Source organism: Balearica regulorum, chromosome 26 (assembly GCF_011004875.1).
Source record: "Balearica regulorum gibbericeps isolate bBalReg1 chromosome 26, bBalReg1.pri, whole genome shotgun sequence".
Classification (NCBI taxonomy): Eukaryota; Metazoa; Chordata; class Aves; order Gruiformes; family Gruidae; genus Balearica; species Balearica regulorum.
In genome coordinates this window covers 1,337,759-1,355,349 of record NC_046209.1, presented here as the reverse complement: position 1 = coordinate 1,355,349, position 17,591 = coordinate 1,337,759, and the positions used below count along the sequence as shown (strand labels likewise).

Genomic DNA, 17,591 nt, shown 5'->3' with positions numbered 1-17,591 from the left:
CGGCATATCCTTGGCTTGCCTCTGTGGCACAGCCTGCTTGGAGAGCTCTCCTCCTGTCAGGGCTTTCCTGGGAGTCATCTAACTCCTGTTGCATAAACTCTGGAAGCATGTTTATAAGAGAGGATTAATTTAGGCACAGAACCTTCTTCATCCTTGACAGCAAAGGCTCAAAAGGAGCTTTCTCCATTTCCAGGTGAACAATAAACTTAGAGACTCACAGCTCAAAGTTTACGTAACAGCAACATTTGGGTGGCCACTGTTGTTGAGATCCCAGTGACTGCAAACATTCCTTTCTGGTTTTCATCCTTGCCAGACTCCTAACATCACATCCGCGAGACTCTGAAACTGGAGCTGCAGAAACTCTCCAGCATCTATACTGTTGACACACACCACAGCCTCCTTCCCTGGGACACTTTGTGCCGCGTGGTGTGAGGATGGATGGGAGGAATCAGGTGGGAGAGGGAAACAAGTTACCATGTACAGGGCCACCCGGGCTGCCTACTTTCTTCGCAGCTCACGGGCATGTTTCTAGCAGAACGATGATCCCTTGTTCTGAATTAAAAGCAGAATTCCTCCTGCTGTTACTTTCTCTAATAAGGAGAGCTCTCACTCCTCTGTTTCATCACAGCCGTGGAAGACACCAGACTTTTTGCATCTACAAAAAGACCTCAGGCTTCCTAATCATTTCCCCATCCTTCCTCCCCCTGGCTTCAGCTCATCATTTTCTTTAACCACCATCTTTTCTTGTCTTTTCTTTCGATGGGCCTGTTTTGTTTTCTACCACGTGGTGGTGCTGCAGTTAAAAATACCATGGAGTTAACATAAACAGCAGCACCTGACCATGAGATGGACCGAGAGCTGGACAAGGACCAAAGCGTGTAGATGAAGTGTGAGTTCATTATGAGAAAACAAGAGGAGCAGCAAAATATCCTCAGATCCTGGCAGTGAGTAGAGTTCAGACTGAGCCCTGATGGAGCAGCTTGCACTTCGGAAAAGCAGGCATGCCACTCTGGCTACATGGTGGCCCCGAAGCTTGCTTTTCAAGAGCCCTATCAGTGACTTGTCGGGAGACCACGCACTGCTCCTAGCCGCAGTAACGGCAGCTAGTGATATCAGCTATCAACTCTGCTGCCCAGAAGCAGCTCGCGAAGGTTTCAGCCCAGCGTAATCCAAATATAGGCACTCTCAGGCTAATGGCTGTCACACAACAAGTCCCAGTGCAGATCTGACCACAGACAGGCCATTAATTTTAATGAATGTCTCAGAATGCTGCCCAATTGTTCAGCCTCAGTTCAAGCCACTGCAAAGGGAACACACAAAACCGAGCTCTGCTGCCCTGCTGCCCACGTTAGCCTGGGCAGCGTATCCCTGAGCAGCCCAGAAAGCCAAAGGAGATGACACAGAGTCCCCAACGCATGCCAGTTCCCCAGCCGCCTTGGAGTTTTTCTGCTGAATGTTACCAAGACTCAAGAACAGATTCCTCACAGAAGGGCTGAGAAACAAGGTAAAAGTTACTATAACTTATGTCCCATCCCCACACATTTATGACGGAGCCATACACCCGTTTTGACAGCTAGTTCCATCCCCTTGCACTCCAGATCACAGATCTCCAGAGTGGTTGTCCAGAGAAGAATCACTCACACCGGCAATGACCTCAGAGTTCCCAAGACCATACAGAGCATGGCTCCAAGCTCTTGGTGCGCTGGGGATCAAGGACTGTCTGTATCCTCTTGCATTCAGATATTTTTTGTAAAGCAGCATGCAGGACTGCAAACAGAGCCTCAGCTAGGAGGTTCCTCAGAAAGGAATGACAAGGCATAACTCTGCCTCCTCCGATAATATTTGGGTTCTCTCTAAATAGCCACAAAGCACTTGCTCTTACTCAGCTCCCTGCTTCCTACTTTTTGCTGTGACACCTGAAAAATGCCCACTGACCGCTGGGCCTGTGGTCCTTTTCAATTTCCCTCCAGCTGCCCTGAAGGGAAAATACACTTCTCATGGCACGTGTCCAAGGGCAGCCAGTTTGTTTATGCCCCAGGAAGGTTTTACTGACCTTAAGAGTCTCCGAGAGACCCTTACTGGAGAGCGAGCATTGCTTGAGGATACAGGGTAGAGAGACCGAGCAATTCTCTCATTTCCGAAAGATTTTCTCTGCCTACAGACAATCCCTTGGGAATTAAAATGTTCTTCAGTGCCCTGAGTATCTGCCCCAAAGAGGAGGGACAGGGTTTGTCCATCAAAGCCGTGCAGCCATGCCGCAGTGAAAGCAGTGGGAGGACAGAGTCCCATGCACGCTGGCAAAGGAGCAGCTGCCGTTCCTGCGCACCGCTTACATCTGAAAAGGCAACAATCTCACCCATGCAGGTTCTGGGAGGCACCATTTGACTTTTGTGTTAGTTAAAGTTTTGCATGCTCTAGGAATCCCTGTGCCCATGCATGGGGCAGATGCTGAGCTGAGACATCACTGCATCTGCGAAAACCAGCCTAAAAGATCTGCCTTCCCTCAGGCAGCAGGGATATTTGCTTGGACAAAGCAGAGCTTTGTAAAAAAAAGAAATTATTAAAGGAAAAATTGACCTAGAACCTTCCTTGGGGGAAAGGAGCAGGAAATGGTCAAGCGGCCAAAGAAAATGAGGATAAACTATTGCCAGGCAGGATTTAGAGATCATTTAGACTATCTGGAGAAACAACCAAGCCAGGCCAAGCAGGGTGGTGGCATACATTCAAGCCAGGCAGAAAAGTGGAGCAATCCATGAGGCAGATTTAAGCAGAGGAGTGGCCAGCCTGGGCTGGAGGGAGGCTGGGGAGCAGGTTAGAGTCAGGCTGGGGCAGAGCCAGTGACAGCCATACTCACTCAGGCACTGCAGACCACTTTTATTCCCAAGAGGTTTGGCACACAGTGAGCAGCTGGTGCAACTGGAGAAAGCCCCCGGCACAAGCTGGTGCCTATTGATCTCTTTCCACCTCTCTTTTGGCTCCTTCGACTCTTTCTCCTTCTCTCTCTCTTTTGGCTGCTCTTTGTTCTTACCCTGGAAGGAGAGAATAAAAACACAGCTCCATTACAGGCCTCGCACTGCCCACACATTCCTTTCCCCCTTGGTAAAAACGAGTGTGTAGAAAGCTGATGTGCAGCAAGTACAGTGGGCACCTTTGTGCCCAACCCTTTGGGATGGCAGTGCTTTTCCCAAATGCCTTCCTAAGGCTCAGGCCAGTCCCTCTAGGCTAGGGTCGTGCCTGATGAGGGGCAGGACACAGCACTGCAGCGCGTGTCAGTGCCTCTGTGGGCGCTGGGGGTGATCCTGGCAGTCACCCAGCCAAAGCACTCTCTCCTGGTCTGCACAGCTCATGCTAAGGCAGCATGAGAGCAGCCAGAACTGTCCAGTGCATTATGTTAGAGGTCACAGTGCATCTGCTGAGCAATATAGAGGCCACAGCCATCCAAAAGCAATCCAGCTAACTGGTCCCTGCAGTCAGATCCCCTTTTCTATTTGAAGAATTCAACAATTCCTTCCACAAACTCAGCATCTCTCCCTCACCTTATCCTTCTGCCAGGACCCAGTGACTCGGCTCCGCAGGGAACTCAGACGTCGCATCACCTTTGTGCCTTTCTCCGCTTTATCACTTTTTCCACTGTCTTCATTTCTGAAACAAGACCAAAAACATCTTAACTAAGGGGAAGTTAACTGGCCAAGCACAGTTCAAGGAGACCACTGATGGATTTCATCTGAAGCTTTACTTTAGGACCCCATCTCTGAGCTTTCCATCTCCTGGAGGATCTGGTTCAGCATCAGTCATGACATTTATTAATGGGACACTTGCAAATAAGGAGTTGAACTTTCAAATTATTTGTGCGCATTCTTGCTATTTCTGTACTTTTGTTTGGTGCCATGCACAATGACGCCCTGATCCTGGATGAACCCCTGCAGATACCAGTGTCCTGCACACAGTATCAGCAGCGCAGTAGAGCATAGATGGAGGTGGGCTTGAAATCAGTCTGCCCTGGGAACACAAAGCGTGTGGGTTACCGTCTGTCTCACTTACTCATTGGACAGGAACTCAAACCAGGTGAGGTTTTGCTGGGAAGAATCTCTGCCTTCTTGCACACAAGCTCTCTGCTTTGCCCTGTGCAGGGAAAAGACATCAGGCACACAGCAAGGAACACAAGAGGAGAACTTTTGGGTCAGCAGAAAGGCTCATCTTTGGAGTCGGGGCAGGAACATGTTTAGAGTTACAGAAGAGGCATGAGAAATGTGACTTCTCCTTGCAATTTGACCCTAGTTTCACTGGCAGAATACAGCAATTCTGGTACCCTCGGGATTTGCCCCTCATTTGCCAGGTGGGTGCTAGGCAGACATAGGACCTCCCCACCCACATCCCTCTCCCAGACACACTTACCCATGATATTGTTTCAGCTCCTGAAGTACCTGCTGGACAATTAGCCTACCAGGAATGGGGCAAAATAAAAGCGAGAGATTAGGAAATGTCCTTGCAAAGAGATTCTGCACCCCACAAAGCATCAGGCACTGGCTTACAACCAACTACTTAGCTGTGCCCCAGCATGGAGTGGGATCTCCTTTGCTATTGCATCTCCAGTAGCTGAGATACGCTCAAGAATCTCAGCCATCTCAAAACAGCCAGGACTGACAATACCTACACATGGTCTGGGGACACGTGGTCCTTCTCCAGCATCTCCAAAGCAGGGGGTTCAACACCTGGAACACAAAACACTCTCAGCAGGGACCCTTGTTTGCCTTTGTAGAGCACCACATTGCAAGTGCTGCGACTGGACCCTGTTAATCTTGCTGGGCTCCCACTCTGCCTTTCTTGGGGAGGGAGAAGTGCTGGAAACAGTGGGGGGGAGGAAAAGGAAAAGGCTGCATTGCATTTCTGTCAGGGAGGGGAAGGTTACATAATTTTTCTGTGTTACCCCTCCCTTTTCCAGTCTGTATTACATTAACTTCTGAGGATCCTGCTTGCAGCTAGAGGGTAGGAGCTGATACCACCCCAGAGACCCTCCCTGTGACAGTCAGCTTCCCCTCCATTTCCCAGGCTGTACTCTTAACAAGTCTCTACATCTTGCTCCTGTGCAGTCCTCATAGGTGGGACAGGTTAATGGATTCCAGCAGCACAGAGGCGGCCAAAATTAAGTTTACGGGAGCTAGGGTGCCTCTGTTTTTCTAAGACTCTTTGGCTTTCAGTACAGAAACCAGAACCTGCCAGCCTTGTCCCAAAGCCAGCTGCGCACGGTGGGTTAGTGAAGGGCAATGCTGTCAGAAGGGGCCTGCACACAGCCCCCCATTATTTGGGGTACAGGAAAAAGGGCACATTTAAACCCAGGCAGGTGAAGCAGTGCCTTTGGTTCCTAGGATATCATCTTTGCCTTGTGTGAGTAGGGAATGACCAGTGCACCAGCCAGAGAGGTTATATGGCAACGTGTCACTGGGGATGGGCATGTCTGAGCTCAGACTACACTGTTAGCCAGCATCAGACTCAAAGTCAGCGTGACTTTTTATTTTAGGAGCTCCTGGGACTGTGCAGAAGGGAAGGGCAGAGGATGTCTAGGCTTGCAGAGGCTACACCTCCAGGTTTTTTATCTTCTTAGTCACAAACACCTTGAACTCATTTAATGCCATATATATATAGTATATACCAACCTTCCACAGCTGGAAGAGAAGTGTCAAAACTGCAAGGTATGGGAGGGGAGGCAACTGTCTCGCAAGCCGATGGGACAGACTTTGACCTCTGTCTCTTCCCGTTGTTGCCACATTCCTGGAGAAGTAAAAAGTCATGGACATCTTTGGTCCTTTGTGCACCAAGGGGGCCTCCATTGGGGCTCGGCACGGCTGGCAAGGTGCAAGGCAGGGAACCTCAACTGAAGTGCCAGTGACCATCCCTGCCTTCCCACAGCCTCCTACCCTGCACGCCTACCCTGGGAGCCCCAGGGCAGATTCCCTTGCTGCGTGGTTTGATACCTCTGGTATATGAGAGCACAGGATTAGATCAAGACCCAAGATAGCACTGGGAACAGGCTGACTCCTCACCCCTTCCCTCTCTTGTTTTGTCAGGGTTATGATGATAGGACATCATAAGGCCCAGCTGTTTTTTGACTTCAGGTGTTGGCTCCAGGGAGGCTGAAGCAAGTGACACTTGGCCAAAACCTTCTTAGTCACTTCTCACTTTTATAGGACATGTAGCACTGTGATACAATTGTCCTTTTCATGTGAATTGAATCCAAAGAAATTCCCCAGAGGAAAGCAGTGTGAAGGGGGAGGGGTGACACTGCTGTCTTCAACTCCCTGACAGAAGATTATAGAGAAGATGGAGCCAGAGTCTTCTTAGGGGTGCACAGTGACAGCATGAGAGGCAACAGGCACAAGTTGGAGCAAGGGAAATTCCAACTAGATTTGTGGGAAAAGAGGGCTGTGCATCAGCCAGCTCCCAGGGCAGCTTTATCCTGCAAGAAGGGGCAGTTTGTCCCAGAGCAGAGAAAGCTCATCCTTTCTGAGAGTCCTGCAGACCTCCTGGGACACCTGGTTCAATGCTGGCATCAAAGGAGTCCATCCTGCAGCTGACACCTGCGTGTTGGTGACTTCTGCACCCCCAGCTTGCCCTGCTGCTGATATGCACACAGCTCTTGCACACTCACCACCTCCTCCATGCCAGGGCTGACCGTGAGGTTCGGGCACAACGGCTGTATTTCCACTTTGATCACCATGCCACCCCCGCCGCTGCCCCAGGTTTCCAGTTCCCCTTTGGGCAGCTGAAGGGACACATGAGGCTGCGGGCAGGACCGGCTCCCCTTCTCCACATCCTCCTGCTCGGGGTCGCTGCCCATCTCTGTGGCATCCAGGCTGAACCTAATTCAAGGAAGAGGAACAGGCCAGGTTAGCAGACCCGTCCCATTGTGCCAGGCATGGCATAGCCCCTGCAATGTCCTAGCCTTGGGTGAACCACCCTAAAGAGCTCATGCAACCGGGACAAGGAGGGTCACCATGGCAGGCACATGAAAAAGGAAATGCCAGGAAGCGTCAGCCTGGACACCAAGTCCTGAGCCTCTTAAAAACAGCTTCTCTGGCTGCCATCAGCGAGTCCATGAGCTCCTTGGTCACCCGGGATGTTTAGTGCTGGATAGCTCGTGCTGATCTCTTAGCAACCCCTGAGACTGAGCAGCCACCCAGACAGCAGCCTGCCTTGCCTGCGTGAAGAGCTGCTGCCCTGCTAGCTGCAATGCCAGGAAGAGTCCCTCTGGGCATTTAGAAATGGCAGATGTTGTTGTTTATTGAATCATCACTGTGGCATCATGTCATAAATCCTGCCTCCCACTGGGGCCCAGCTTCGAGGAAGGAAAAAGAAATCCTTTTCTGGGAAATGAGGGGTGGACCAGCTCCCCCAGTGCCCCATGGTTTCCTGAACACCAAGTGCTGTTGCAGTGCCAACAACATAGGAGCAAAATGATGGATAGGGCTCAGTGGAAAATCTTACTCTCTGCATGGGTTCTGTCCGCAGATCACTGTCACTTCGTTCCTGCTGCCAGAGACAGGCTTCAGGAAGCATTTGCTTAGGGGACAGTGGGGCGTATTCCCCATCCCTGGCCTTGTGCTCACACATGCTTAATCATCCAGTGAGGGGATCAAACGAGTCCCTGCCACTGACAGCCGCTCTGTGCCTGCCACTGCTCATGTGCCTGTTACACAGCACAAACTGTGAATGATCCATGGCACATGGAACAACAATAGGTCTGAGAACCAAAGTCTGAGCTTGATAAAGGACTGCCAAGATTTCAGGCTGAGATAATTTTAGGGTACCGTATAAGGAGGAGAGATAAAAATAGTCCTTGTTGGCTTGCACTTAACCCCCAGTCATTCGGGAGATCAATACATTTGTCAGGAGGGAAAGCATGCATATAGGAACCTGGAGCCCAAGGCATTCAAATAGCCAGAGCACAGCATGGCAGTAATGCCAGGCCTGGAAACCGCTCCCAGCCAGAGCTCAGCATCATGCTACAAAATACACTCCTCTGCAGCCACATGGAAGACAAAGGGCTGGAGGACAGGCCCCACCAAGCTGACTCACAGACAAGAAAAACAAGGACTTGACAGAGCTCGCTTAACTCCTCTGGGGTGGGCACGGTTCCCTTTGAGCCAGAGGATGAAGGCCATCAGGGCAGCTGATGCTGTTCAAGGTTCCCTGCAGACAGAAATGAGCTCTCCCCAAATGAGAGATCCTCTTCTGGGCCCCAAGACCAGGAAAAGAGTGTCTTCCAAGGAGACACTAAAGCCTCTTGCTGCCCTAGCATTGGTCCCTCCGCATCCCACCCAACACGAGCAGTAGGTGTCCAGCTGCTTTGGCAGATGCTGCCAAGGGAGGGAGACCACCCAGCAGCAGCTAGAGCTCAGGGCAGTGTGATCACTCCAGCCTCACACAGCATCATTGTACCATATACATCAAATATGACCCACAGCCCTGCTTTACCTGCGCTTGCAGTCCACAGGTGATAAAGGGCTCTCCCAGCTGTGCCTCCGAGAGGTAGACATAGACCTCACCAGCGTGGGGAAGGACTCCTTGGCCTCCTGCAGGTCCAGCTCTTTGCCTGCCTCTGCAGGACACTCGGAAGTGCCAGCACCATCTTCTGGCACCGCTGCACAGGAGGAAATGTGGCCTTTGTTCAGAAAGCGGCAGTCGGCCTCACCGTAACGTACCGAGCAGGAAATGGGATTGGAAAAAGCAACATCCACAGACATTTTGCTCAGAGCCCCTGGTCTCTCTTCCAATAAGCGAATAGCAGACACAGCCTGGGTTGCTTGTTCTGGCTGTGCTGCCGTCTCTGGCACTGTTTTGGCAATCGTTGGGCTCAAGAGTCCCAGATCTCGGTAATACTCTGTGCCATGGAGAGCAGAGTCTGAGAGGAGATCCTCCATGCTGCTGTGCAAGTCCGCTGCTGGGACATCCAGCTCTGTGGAAGATAAGTCCTCCTGCAAAGGCCATGACAGCTTAGCCTGGGCACACAAATCCCATCTGAGAGCCCTGCATGCCTCCTGCGAAGGGGGAGACCTCCCACATGGAGCCAGAGCTGCTTTTCTGTCCCTCCTCATGGCCAAAAGCCCACATGCAGCTAGCAGAGCCAGGCCTGCAGCTGGGTTTCTCAACCCAGACTCTCTAATAGCAGCACTTTCCTACTGCACCTCACAGCCAGACCTGCCCCAGCCCCAGCAGCTTGGCTTCCTCCAGCCCTCGAAATCTCTCTGGGCCTTATTTCCCCTAATGCCAATGTGAAGCAGAGAGTTACAATTTCTCCCAGCATCAGAAGCAATATAACCTTGTATTCCTTGACTGTGTGGACCTGGACCCCTTTGCCCCATCCTTATTCCACCACAGCCCCTCTAATTATGGTGCTGACCACCTGGTTTGCTCACCCTGGCTCCTACCTTGCATGGTGGTAGCAGAACGAAAGGGGACACTTGCCTTTTCTTCAGCCATGCTGCTGCAGAAAGTGTCATCCTCAGCAATCAGGGACGGGAGGAAGTTTTTGGGGTTGTGATACTCCAAAGTAGGGGTGCTGCGGTCAGTGAATTCCCGTAAGCACGGCTTGCAGTCGGACCCTGCAAGACAGAGAAGGTCAGAGCGTGTGAGCAGATGGCCAGGAGGGATGTGAAACCAGCCAGACACAGAGAGGTGACATTAGGCAGCACTGAAACGCTCCATGTGGCCCTCTGCTCCCTTGCCCCTTGCAGACAGGCACTGGCAGGCGATCTCAGGACCTCGGCAGCCTTGATCCTGTGGGAACCCGGCGTAGGGGTCCCCTAAGAGCAGAGACTTCATCCCTCAAGCCACCGCATGTGCAAGGGCAGAGACCAGGCTTGCACTGTCCCAGCCAGACCCTCGTAGGATGTCCTATGCTGCAGAGGCTGTTTCCACAGTAAAACAGAAGAGTTAAGCACATTGTGACAGCTGTTACTGACATTATGGACCTTTAAAGCAGGAATCTGTGAAAAAAAAAAAATACTGACTGATGTTATTTTCATCCTTAAGGAATAAAGGGTGCCACTGGGAGGCCAAACTGGAGGCACATTAGTGGCTCCAGACAATGCTAAATAAGCAGAGCAGTAGCGCGAACATGTAATTCTCCTGGTGCTGGCGCTCTCGTGTGGATTTTCCCCACTCAGGAGTGCTAAGCGTGCGTGAACCTGAGTGTGCGTACACCATCTGATAATTCACTGGGAAACAAAAACAACGTCTGGATGTGCTTCATGGTACAATAGATCGTCCAGCTGACTGAAGCACATTCCTATGTAACGAGACACACTGTAAACCTTAGCCACGATCTCTAAACCATCGCATGACTCACGGAGGCCTTTTATTCCTTTGAGATACATACAGCTGAGGCGAATGGAAAAAAGCCAGGCTGTTGGCTGAAGAACCATGGTGGATCTCTGAAGGTGGAGAGAACAATAGCAAGAGACTGTAAGCGGCCATATCTAGCCAACAGGAAAAAACAGCAAGAAACTGCTAGAAACCCATCATACTCCAGGAAAACCAAGTATAAAAAAATGAATATGAGGAAGATACTGTTAAAAAACGCACTCTTGGAAACCTTGCATCCTGCTGTGGGTTTTAATGCTATGCAATGCAGCCAGAAATTGCATGGTGCCAACTAGAAAAAGGCAACAAACGTGAGGGAGAGTTTGGAGGTTTGTTCCTTGGATCCTGCTGCACACTGCAGATGCCAGATTTTCTGTTTTAAGGAGTGTTTGGTGTGTTTAAACGTGTGTGTTAATTGCAAATGAGAGTCTATAAATAATATAGAAAGAAAGCACTCTGTGAAGGCACTATTTTAATTAAGGGTTTTCTAACTATAAGAGCAGGGAAAATTTGAAACAGGCTTTCTAGCAAGGTTATAGAATTTACTTCACAAGACTTTTTTAATTAATAGGCAAATTTCCACTCAGGATGTCCATGAGCCACATCTGTAATGCTCTATCTATAAAACTGGCAGAGGTTTACTGAGCTATTGAACATCACCTTTTGCTTTCCTCAGATGCACCTGGATTGCCTCTAATCACCTTGTAATCAAAAATCAGCATTTTGAAGTGAAAACACATTTGAACCAGTGCAGGTTGTGGCATTAGCTTGGAGGAGGCTGAGCAGCCAAAGATGTCAGTGGGCAGTAAAAGCCACTGAACCCCCAAACAGGCTGGGAGGAAGGCTGAGGTAGAAGGAGGAGCAACCAGGTGATGGGGAGGATCCCAGGGGGACCAGGACAAACAGTGCTTCCCCTCAAAGCCCAAGGAAGGAAGAAGAAGGAGATTTCCTGCCCTTGCCATCCCTTGCAGCAGCGAACTACCCACAGAGAAAGCAGCGAAGCCCCGGGAGGCAGCAGGGATGTAGCTGCAGGAGCTGACAGAGGCCAGAGCCCTGGCCCACAGGTTTAGCTAAAACAAAGAGGTTTTTCTCCTCCCAGGCAGGGTCTGGCTGTCCTGCCAAGGCTACTCTGGGCCTGCACCAGGCTCCAGGCTGCAGCTCTGAAGTGGATCCCTGGAACAGAGTCAGCTCCTCAGAGATCTGGAAAATATTCCCTGTGCTCTGCCTGTGCCATGTGGGGCTCAGGATTTGGCCAAGGCATAGGCTGCAGTCAACAGACCCCCTCCAGGCCCACCAAACGACTTATATCCTCCTTGGAGAGTTCAGACACTCCCATTCAACACATGATAAATCAGGTTTGCAGCCAACCTCCGGTGAACTCGGCAGCAGCAGCCGTTAGGCAGCAGCACACAGCGTGCACAGGGCTACAGCGATGGGGAGACCATTTTAGGCAATGTGCAAGCGCCAGACGTGACAATTCAGGGCTCCCCGCATCTAACGCCTCAGTTGGTTGATGCTGGGCTGGCACCATGTATAGAGCCAAGCTGTGCGGACAACTCGGGCAAGGGGAGCTGCTGGAGGGGCTCACGAGGGAAAAAACGCTTTCAGGCATCAGGTTCTGGCACGATGAGCAAGGAGAGGCCAGCGTGGAGCATGCACAGGAGGGAGGCAGGTCTGAGGGGCTGTGAACATCCCTAGATCCACAACTGAGGTGGTCCCTCGTATATCTGCAAGTATGGCAAACTCTGGAGCCTCTGGATGCTCCTGGACTCTGCGCTTGAGCCTGTTTGGAAGGACCCAAGCTCTGTCTAGCTGTGGCGTGGTGGGAAGGGGACGGAGCATCTCAGTTCCCCAGGCCCTGGCAGACAGCAACGTTCACCTTTACTCAGCTGAAGCTGGAGATGGGATGACAAAACGACACTTTCAAGAACGTATGCTGTTTGCTTTAGGGGAACATTAAGCAGATTAGGTATTGCAGTTGCTTAATTCGCCTCTGGCTGGAAACCATAAAAGGTTATTGCTGCAGGGAGCAGCCTCAGCAGAGGAATTCCCAGGGCAGAGTTGGGGAGGAAGCATCGCTGGCTGGGCCAGGCAGGTCCTGCACATGAGCAGGGCCCTGCTGCGCTTTGCCAGAACTTCCCGGCAGGAGAAACGTGATGACTCTGGGCTCCTGTGTGGGGAGGAAGGAAGTAGTGACAGGCATCCGCTGCATGTGACAGTCTGGGACAGTCTCAAGGGTTTTGATGTTTGTCTTGAGGAAGAAAAGTCCATGTTGCTGTAACCGCACACAAGGCCACTGGGATCCAACAAAGATTTAAATACTTCCAATTCAGATCTACAGTTGAAACCTCCCTCCTGCCACTGCCTCTGCTGATTTCCCTTGCTGGAGAGGCACTCACAAGTGTCACAGCAGGAAACAGCACCCGAGCAGCCAGTGGTGGAACAAGCTCTGCCAGCCGAGACCTGTCCTCACCTATCCGCTCCACTGCCTGGCACAGGATGCTGCCAGTCCCCGAGTGACCATGAAGCCAGGCTGGCGCTGGCAGGGGAAACATGGGAGGAAACATGGGATGGGAGCTCTCGCCATGCAGGTCACATGCTCTAAGCATCAAACACTCTCTGCATTTCCACTGGGGAAAGGCCACACCAAACACAGCGGGACAAAGGCGCTGGTTAGTTCTGCTGAAGCGAAACGATCCCAGGAGGAAGAAAAGACCAGAACGTCTGGGCATTTCCCAGCAATCAGAGGTAGAGACGGTTGGGAAACCACGGAGAGCATTATGAACAAGAAAAAAAGGTTATTTCGTCTCCTGCTGGCCCCACACCAGCTGCCCTTTACGTACTGCCCTGTTGGGAGTCCAGAGCTATAGGGTAAAACCTCTGTGAAGCAAGTGCTAAGCTCGCCGAGCCAAAATGGGATGAAGTACAGTCCTTCACCCGGTCTGGGCCCCACGTCATCGGCCATTGGCACCGGTGGGGATTGGCTCATGCGATGCGGGCTGGAGGAGGGGAGAAGATAAGCTGTCCAACAGTGTAACATACTGTACAGCAAGCTGCTGTCTTATCACTGTGTTTGGGGCCTGGGTTTTGGGCATGAAGGGCCAGGGGAGTGGGGAGCCAGTGCAGTCCTCACCTCCCTCTCAGCTGAAGGGTTTCGGCGGAGCTGGGGGGGAATTCGCCGCCCCTCTGATACTCGCCAAGCCACAGGAAAAAGTCACCATGCAGCTTCCACCAGTGACTCTGCCAGGCACTGAGGGAAGGTCCCATGCGGATCGGTGACTGCCATGGTGCAGAACGCCAGTGCCAGCAGAGGAGCTGAGCCAGACTGGAATGTTTTGTGCCCACAGCACAAGCCCCAGTGGGACAAACTGCTCCGCAAGCACTTGCTGGGGGAGAGGGTTCTACTGAGACAACCTCTAAAGCAGCCAGCATTTGCAAGCACCGTGAGGCTGATTTATTTATTACAGAAATTAGCCCACCTGAGCCTTCCCAGTGAGGCCATAACTGCCCCAGCAGACATGGCATTGGGGAGGCTGGAGTGGGGTGTCCTAGCCGGGGCTCACCGCAGGTCAGAGTCTGTATGACCTGGCCTCCTGCTCTGAATTAACCTTCCCTGGACTGTTCACAGTTTGGATCTTGTTCTCCTGCACATCCACATCAGAAGAGAACTGGGGAGTGGAGGAATAATGAGAGAGAAAGAGTATCAAGAGCTCTAATGCCACAGATAAAGGTGCTCGAAAACATCAGCCTGAAGGCAGCATTTGCAGGCGAATACAGCAGTGTCCATCTCCTCCAGGACTGCAAATGTCCCACTTCCCAGAGCTCTCACTTCCCTCTTCCCAAGTCACAGCACTGCATGCAGGAATGAGGCCAGTTCACACCATTGCTGGCATTTCCCGTCCCCGCTGTTGGACACCATGAGCCCAGACTCTGCTCCGAACATGGGGGCTGTGCTCGGCAGCCTGCTCCAAAAGACCGGAGGAATCTTTTCCTCAGCATCTGCTACAACACCAAACTCTCGACATAAGGCTCAGCCCTCGCCAGGCAGCCGTGCGGAGACAGCTGTCTGCAAACCCCGGGACCTCTAGCTCACTGGCAGCAATGAAACAAATTTATTACAAAACCAGAAGGCTGATATTTAACCCATTACCCGGCTCCTAAAAGCATTAACATGCCTTGAAGAGAAGATGAAACAGAAGGAAAAGCATTAACCAACACTTTGGCAGTGTCCCTTGCAGAGAGGCATGGGGTGCACCCAACACCAAGCCCTCCCTGGGGACCCCAACGCTCTTTGCTACCTGCTTGTCCGGGACAGGCTCTCCCGACCGCCCTGCAGTAGCGCAGCTCCTGACACACGGCTCAGACCGCTCTCCCTGTGCACAGGCCATTACCTCGCTTAAAGGACCATCTCTTCTTCCAGCGCTTCGAGAACGACGGCCAGGAGTGGTTGAGTAGCGAGTCTGACATTTGGGAGCCCTCCTGAGCCCCGTGCAAGGTATAACCCCTAGCAGGAGACGACAGCACAGAGTACGGCAGAGCTCAGCGCGGTCTAAGGCAGCACTGCAGGCTGCAGCCCAGGGGCTGCCAAGGGGGGAGTGGAGAAGCCAAGTGTTTTGTCAGAAGTATCAGCTGATGGAAGCTGTAAGCCAGAGAGAAATTCCTGGTCTCTGGCGTTCCCACCTGTGTGACGGGTCAGTGGCTTCCTACAGTGGGGCCTCTGGGATTAGTGGCACAAGAACACACACAACCCCAGAACACTGCTCCAGGCTCGCAGACAGAAACAGAAAACAAGCTGTTAACACACCATAACCCCCTTCCCCTCTCTGCTCCATTCACGATTATCAGCTGTCAGCCTGATAAACCACCACCTTCAAGGCAGGTCTGAAGAGGCAGAACTGTCACCTAGGTAAGCATCACCTTCACCGTCAATGTAGGGTAAGAGTTAAGACCACAAGCTTGATATTTGCACCTTTGGCATTGTTTTCAAGTGCCACGGTAGAGCCTCTGCAAGGGAAGGCACGAGACCCTGACCATCTGCAACATCAGCGGCATCTTGCAGCTCACAGCAAGTCCCCATCCCCTGGTGAGGACCTTTCTCCAAGTCCTTCTCAGCTTTCCTGCACCGGGACGCAGGTGGGAGCTATCTCCGAACCGCCCCAAGAGACCAAATTCCCCACCCTGAGGTTTCCAAGCCCGCTGCTCCCCATCAGCACCAGCCGCATAGCCAGACCCCGGCTCCAAACTTTGCTTTCAACCCCTTGACGAGGCTGAAGCAGCTGAGTTTTACCCCTGGGCGGCTGCTGGGCTCCTGGGCCAGACTGAAGCTTCTCCCTGCTGTTCAGCTCATGCTTGTGGCCTCGCTGAGCGGAGCCCAGCCAGTTTGGGAACAGCCACAGGCACCTCCATGGCATGGAGCCCTCACTGGTCTGGTATTATGCAAAGGCAGGTGGTGAAGAGCATTTCCCTTTCCTGGCCGCAAACCCCAAAGCGTGATCTGCCCAGCACAGCCCTCCCCACATCCCCTCTGCGTCGATATCCCCAATATCATGGGTACCCAGACCTGGAGTGGGCAGTTCGGAGAGGGATTTGGGGGACCCAGGCATGGACCCCTCTTGTGCCCAGCCCAAACCCAGCTGCGGGCAGCGCCAAGGTGACCTTGCAAACCTTCAGCTGTGACACAGCTGGAGATGAGAGCAGCACCTGTAGGGTGTTCAGCCACCCCAGCACTGCCCCACAGCCAGCCATGGGGACACACTGTGGGTTAAACCCCAACCTCCTCATCTCCTCCTCTTTCCTCGCAGCAGAGTGAAGCTCCTTGTAGGCTGCGGCTCCCCAGCCCACCTTTTGCCTTCAAGCACATACGGGGGGGAGGCTGAATGAAGCCCAGGACTTTTGGCTTCAAGACAGACTGCTTCCTCACGGGGCCTCGAGGAAGATGAGCAACAACCCCTTTGTGGTGGTATGGAGCTTGTGCAGAGAGTGACTTACCCCAAGGACTGGCGGCATCTCTCTGGTGGGTTCCCCATGCATCCTTGCACCTGACAGCCCTGGCTTCTTCTCCAGCTGCTGGTGCAAATCAAGAAGCAGAGACTCGTCAGGGAAGCAGCAGCTGTGCGGCCAGTTTGCTCACGGGGGCCTCTGGCTCAACCATCTCACCACTTCCCCTTTCTGAAGGCACAAACAAACCCGCCCCTCCCATGCTGCTTTTCCTTCAATGGCAGCCCCGGTGCTGCCCCAATGCTCGCTCCCACCCTCGTGGGCATCGGAGCTCTGGGAGGGTCCAGCAGAATTGGCCAGAGGGGGTCATGCACCCCAAAATGCCCGGTGTGGGGGCCTGGAGAGCTGCTGAACCAGTGATGGCTGCAGGGACAGCAATTGCCACAAACTGCTTCCTGTTCTGTTCAGAGAAAAACCGCTTTATGCACACTGTGAGACTGGCACACACGGCGGAGCCTATGGGCTCATTGCACCATCACTTTTTAGCCTCCTGCCAGGGACAGCAAGGCCTTGCACGGGGCTCCTGTTAATGAGTCCTTCATCTTTGCTGTTATGGGTTGACTTTGGGCAACAACAGAGACCTTGAAGCTCAGCAGGTCTCAGTCCTACACGGGATGAAGCAGTAACAAGGCACAGAAATGCCCGTGCCGGCCATAGGCATCCGTGCAGGTGAGAGACAAGACACTTCAGCTCCCAAAGTGAGTGGGGTTTGGGACGAGGCAGTGATCCCCCTGCCCTCACCGTGTGCGGTCCGGCAGGCAGAGCACTCAGCACGGTCATTCGCTCCTTCCCAACGAGCCCCGTGGGCTGATGCACGCACTCTCCTCATCCCACTGCCCCAAGCACACGCTAGCCCTGGCCAAGCCCTAATCAGAACAAGATTCACTCACACTCCAGTTAGAGACCGCAGCTTTGGCAGCGCTTGGAATAGCAATTACCCCGTGCTCCAGGAAACCACAAGAGCAAAGAGGAATTAACATTTAATTTCTCTGAAGTCCACAAGAGCTCGATTAGTATCAGAGATCAGGGCTGCTCCTAAAGACCAGGCAGCTGCCCTGGCTGATGGGATGGTGACTTGTCCTCAGCTCAAATGAGGACAAACGAGATCTGCTCCTCCTGCCCCATGTCTGGCATGGTTTGGGGCTTACCGAAGCAGAGCTGTGCAGGCAGCCTGGAAGAGCGATGAGGGATAACAGCACGAGGGCTGGCTGAGCCTTGGCAGCTTCTCCACAGCA

At 52.6% G+C, this 17,591-nt stretch overlaps 1 protein-coding gene across 1 annotated transcript in view; it reads right to left on the bottom strand.

Annotated features, from left to right (window-relative positions):
* The window catches only part of ARHGEF18 (Rho/Rac guanine nucleotide exchange factor 18), a 47,821-nt gene extending 32,935 nt beyond the window's left edge, over positions 1-14,886 (bottom strand). The window contains exons 1-10 of the mRNA XM_075776285.1: positions 14,751-14,886; positions 9,463-9,599; positions 8,473-8,972; positions 6,647-6,857; positions 5,655-5,769; positions 4,655-4,712; positions 4,396-4,440; positions 4,042-4,122; positions 3,537-3,642; positions 2,855-3,029 (exon numbers count right to left, since the gene is read on the bottom strand). Of these exons, the coding sequence (XP_075632400.1) occupies positions 2,855-3,029; positions 3,537-3,642; positions 4,042-4,122; positions 4,396-4,440; positions 4,655-4,712; positions 5,655-5,769; positions 6,647-6,857; positions 8,473-8,972; positions 9,463-9,599; positions 14,751-14,826 (1,504 nt within the window). The 5' untranslated portion in view covers positions 14,827-14,886. The remainder of the gene's footprint in view (positions 1-2,854; positions 3,030-3,536; positions 3,643-4,041; positions 4,123-4,395; positions 4,441-4,654; positions 4,713-5,654; positions 5,770-6,646; positions 6,858-8,472; positions 8,973-9,462; positions 9,600-14,750) is intronic.
* Positions 14,887-17,591: the final 2,705 nt, after the last annotated feature.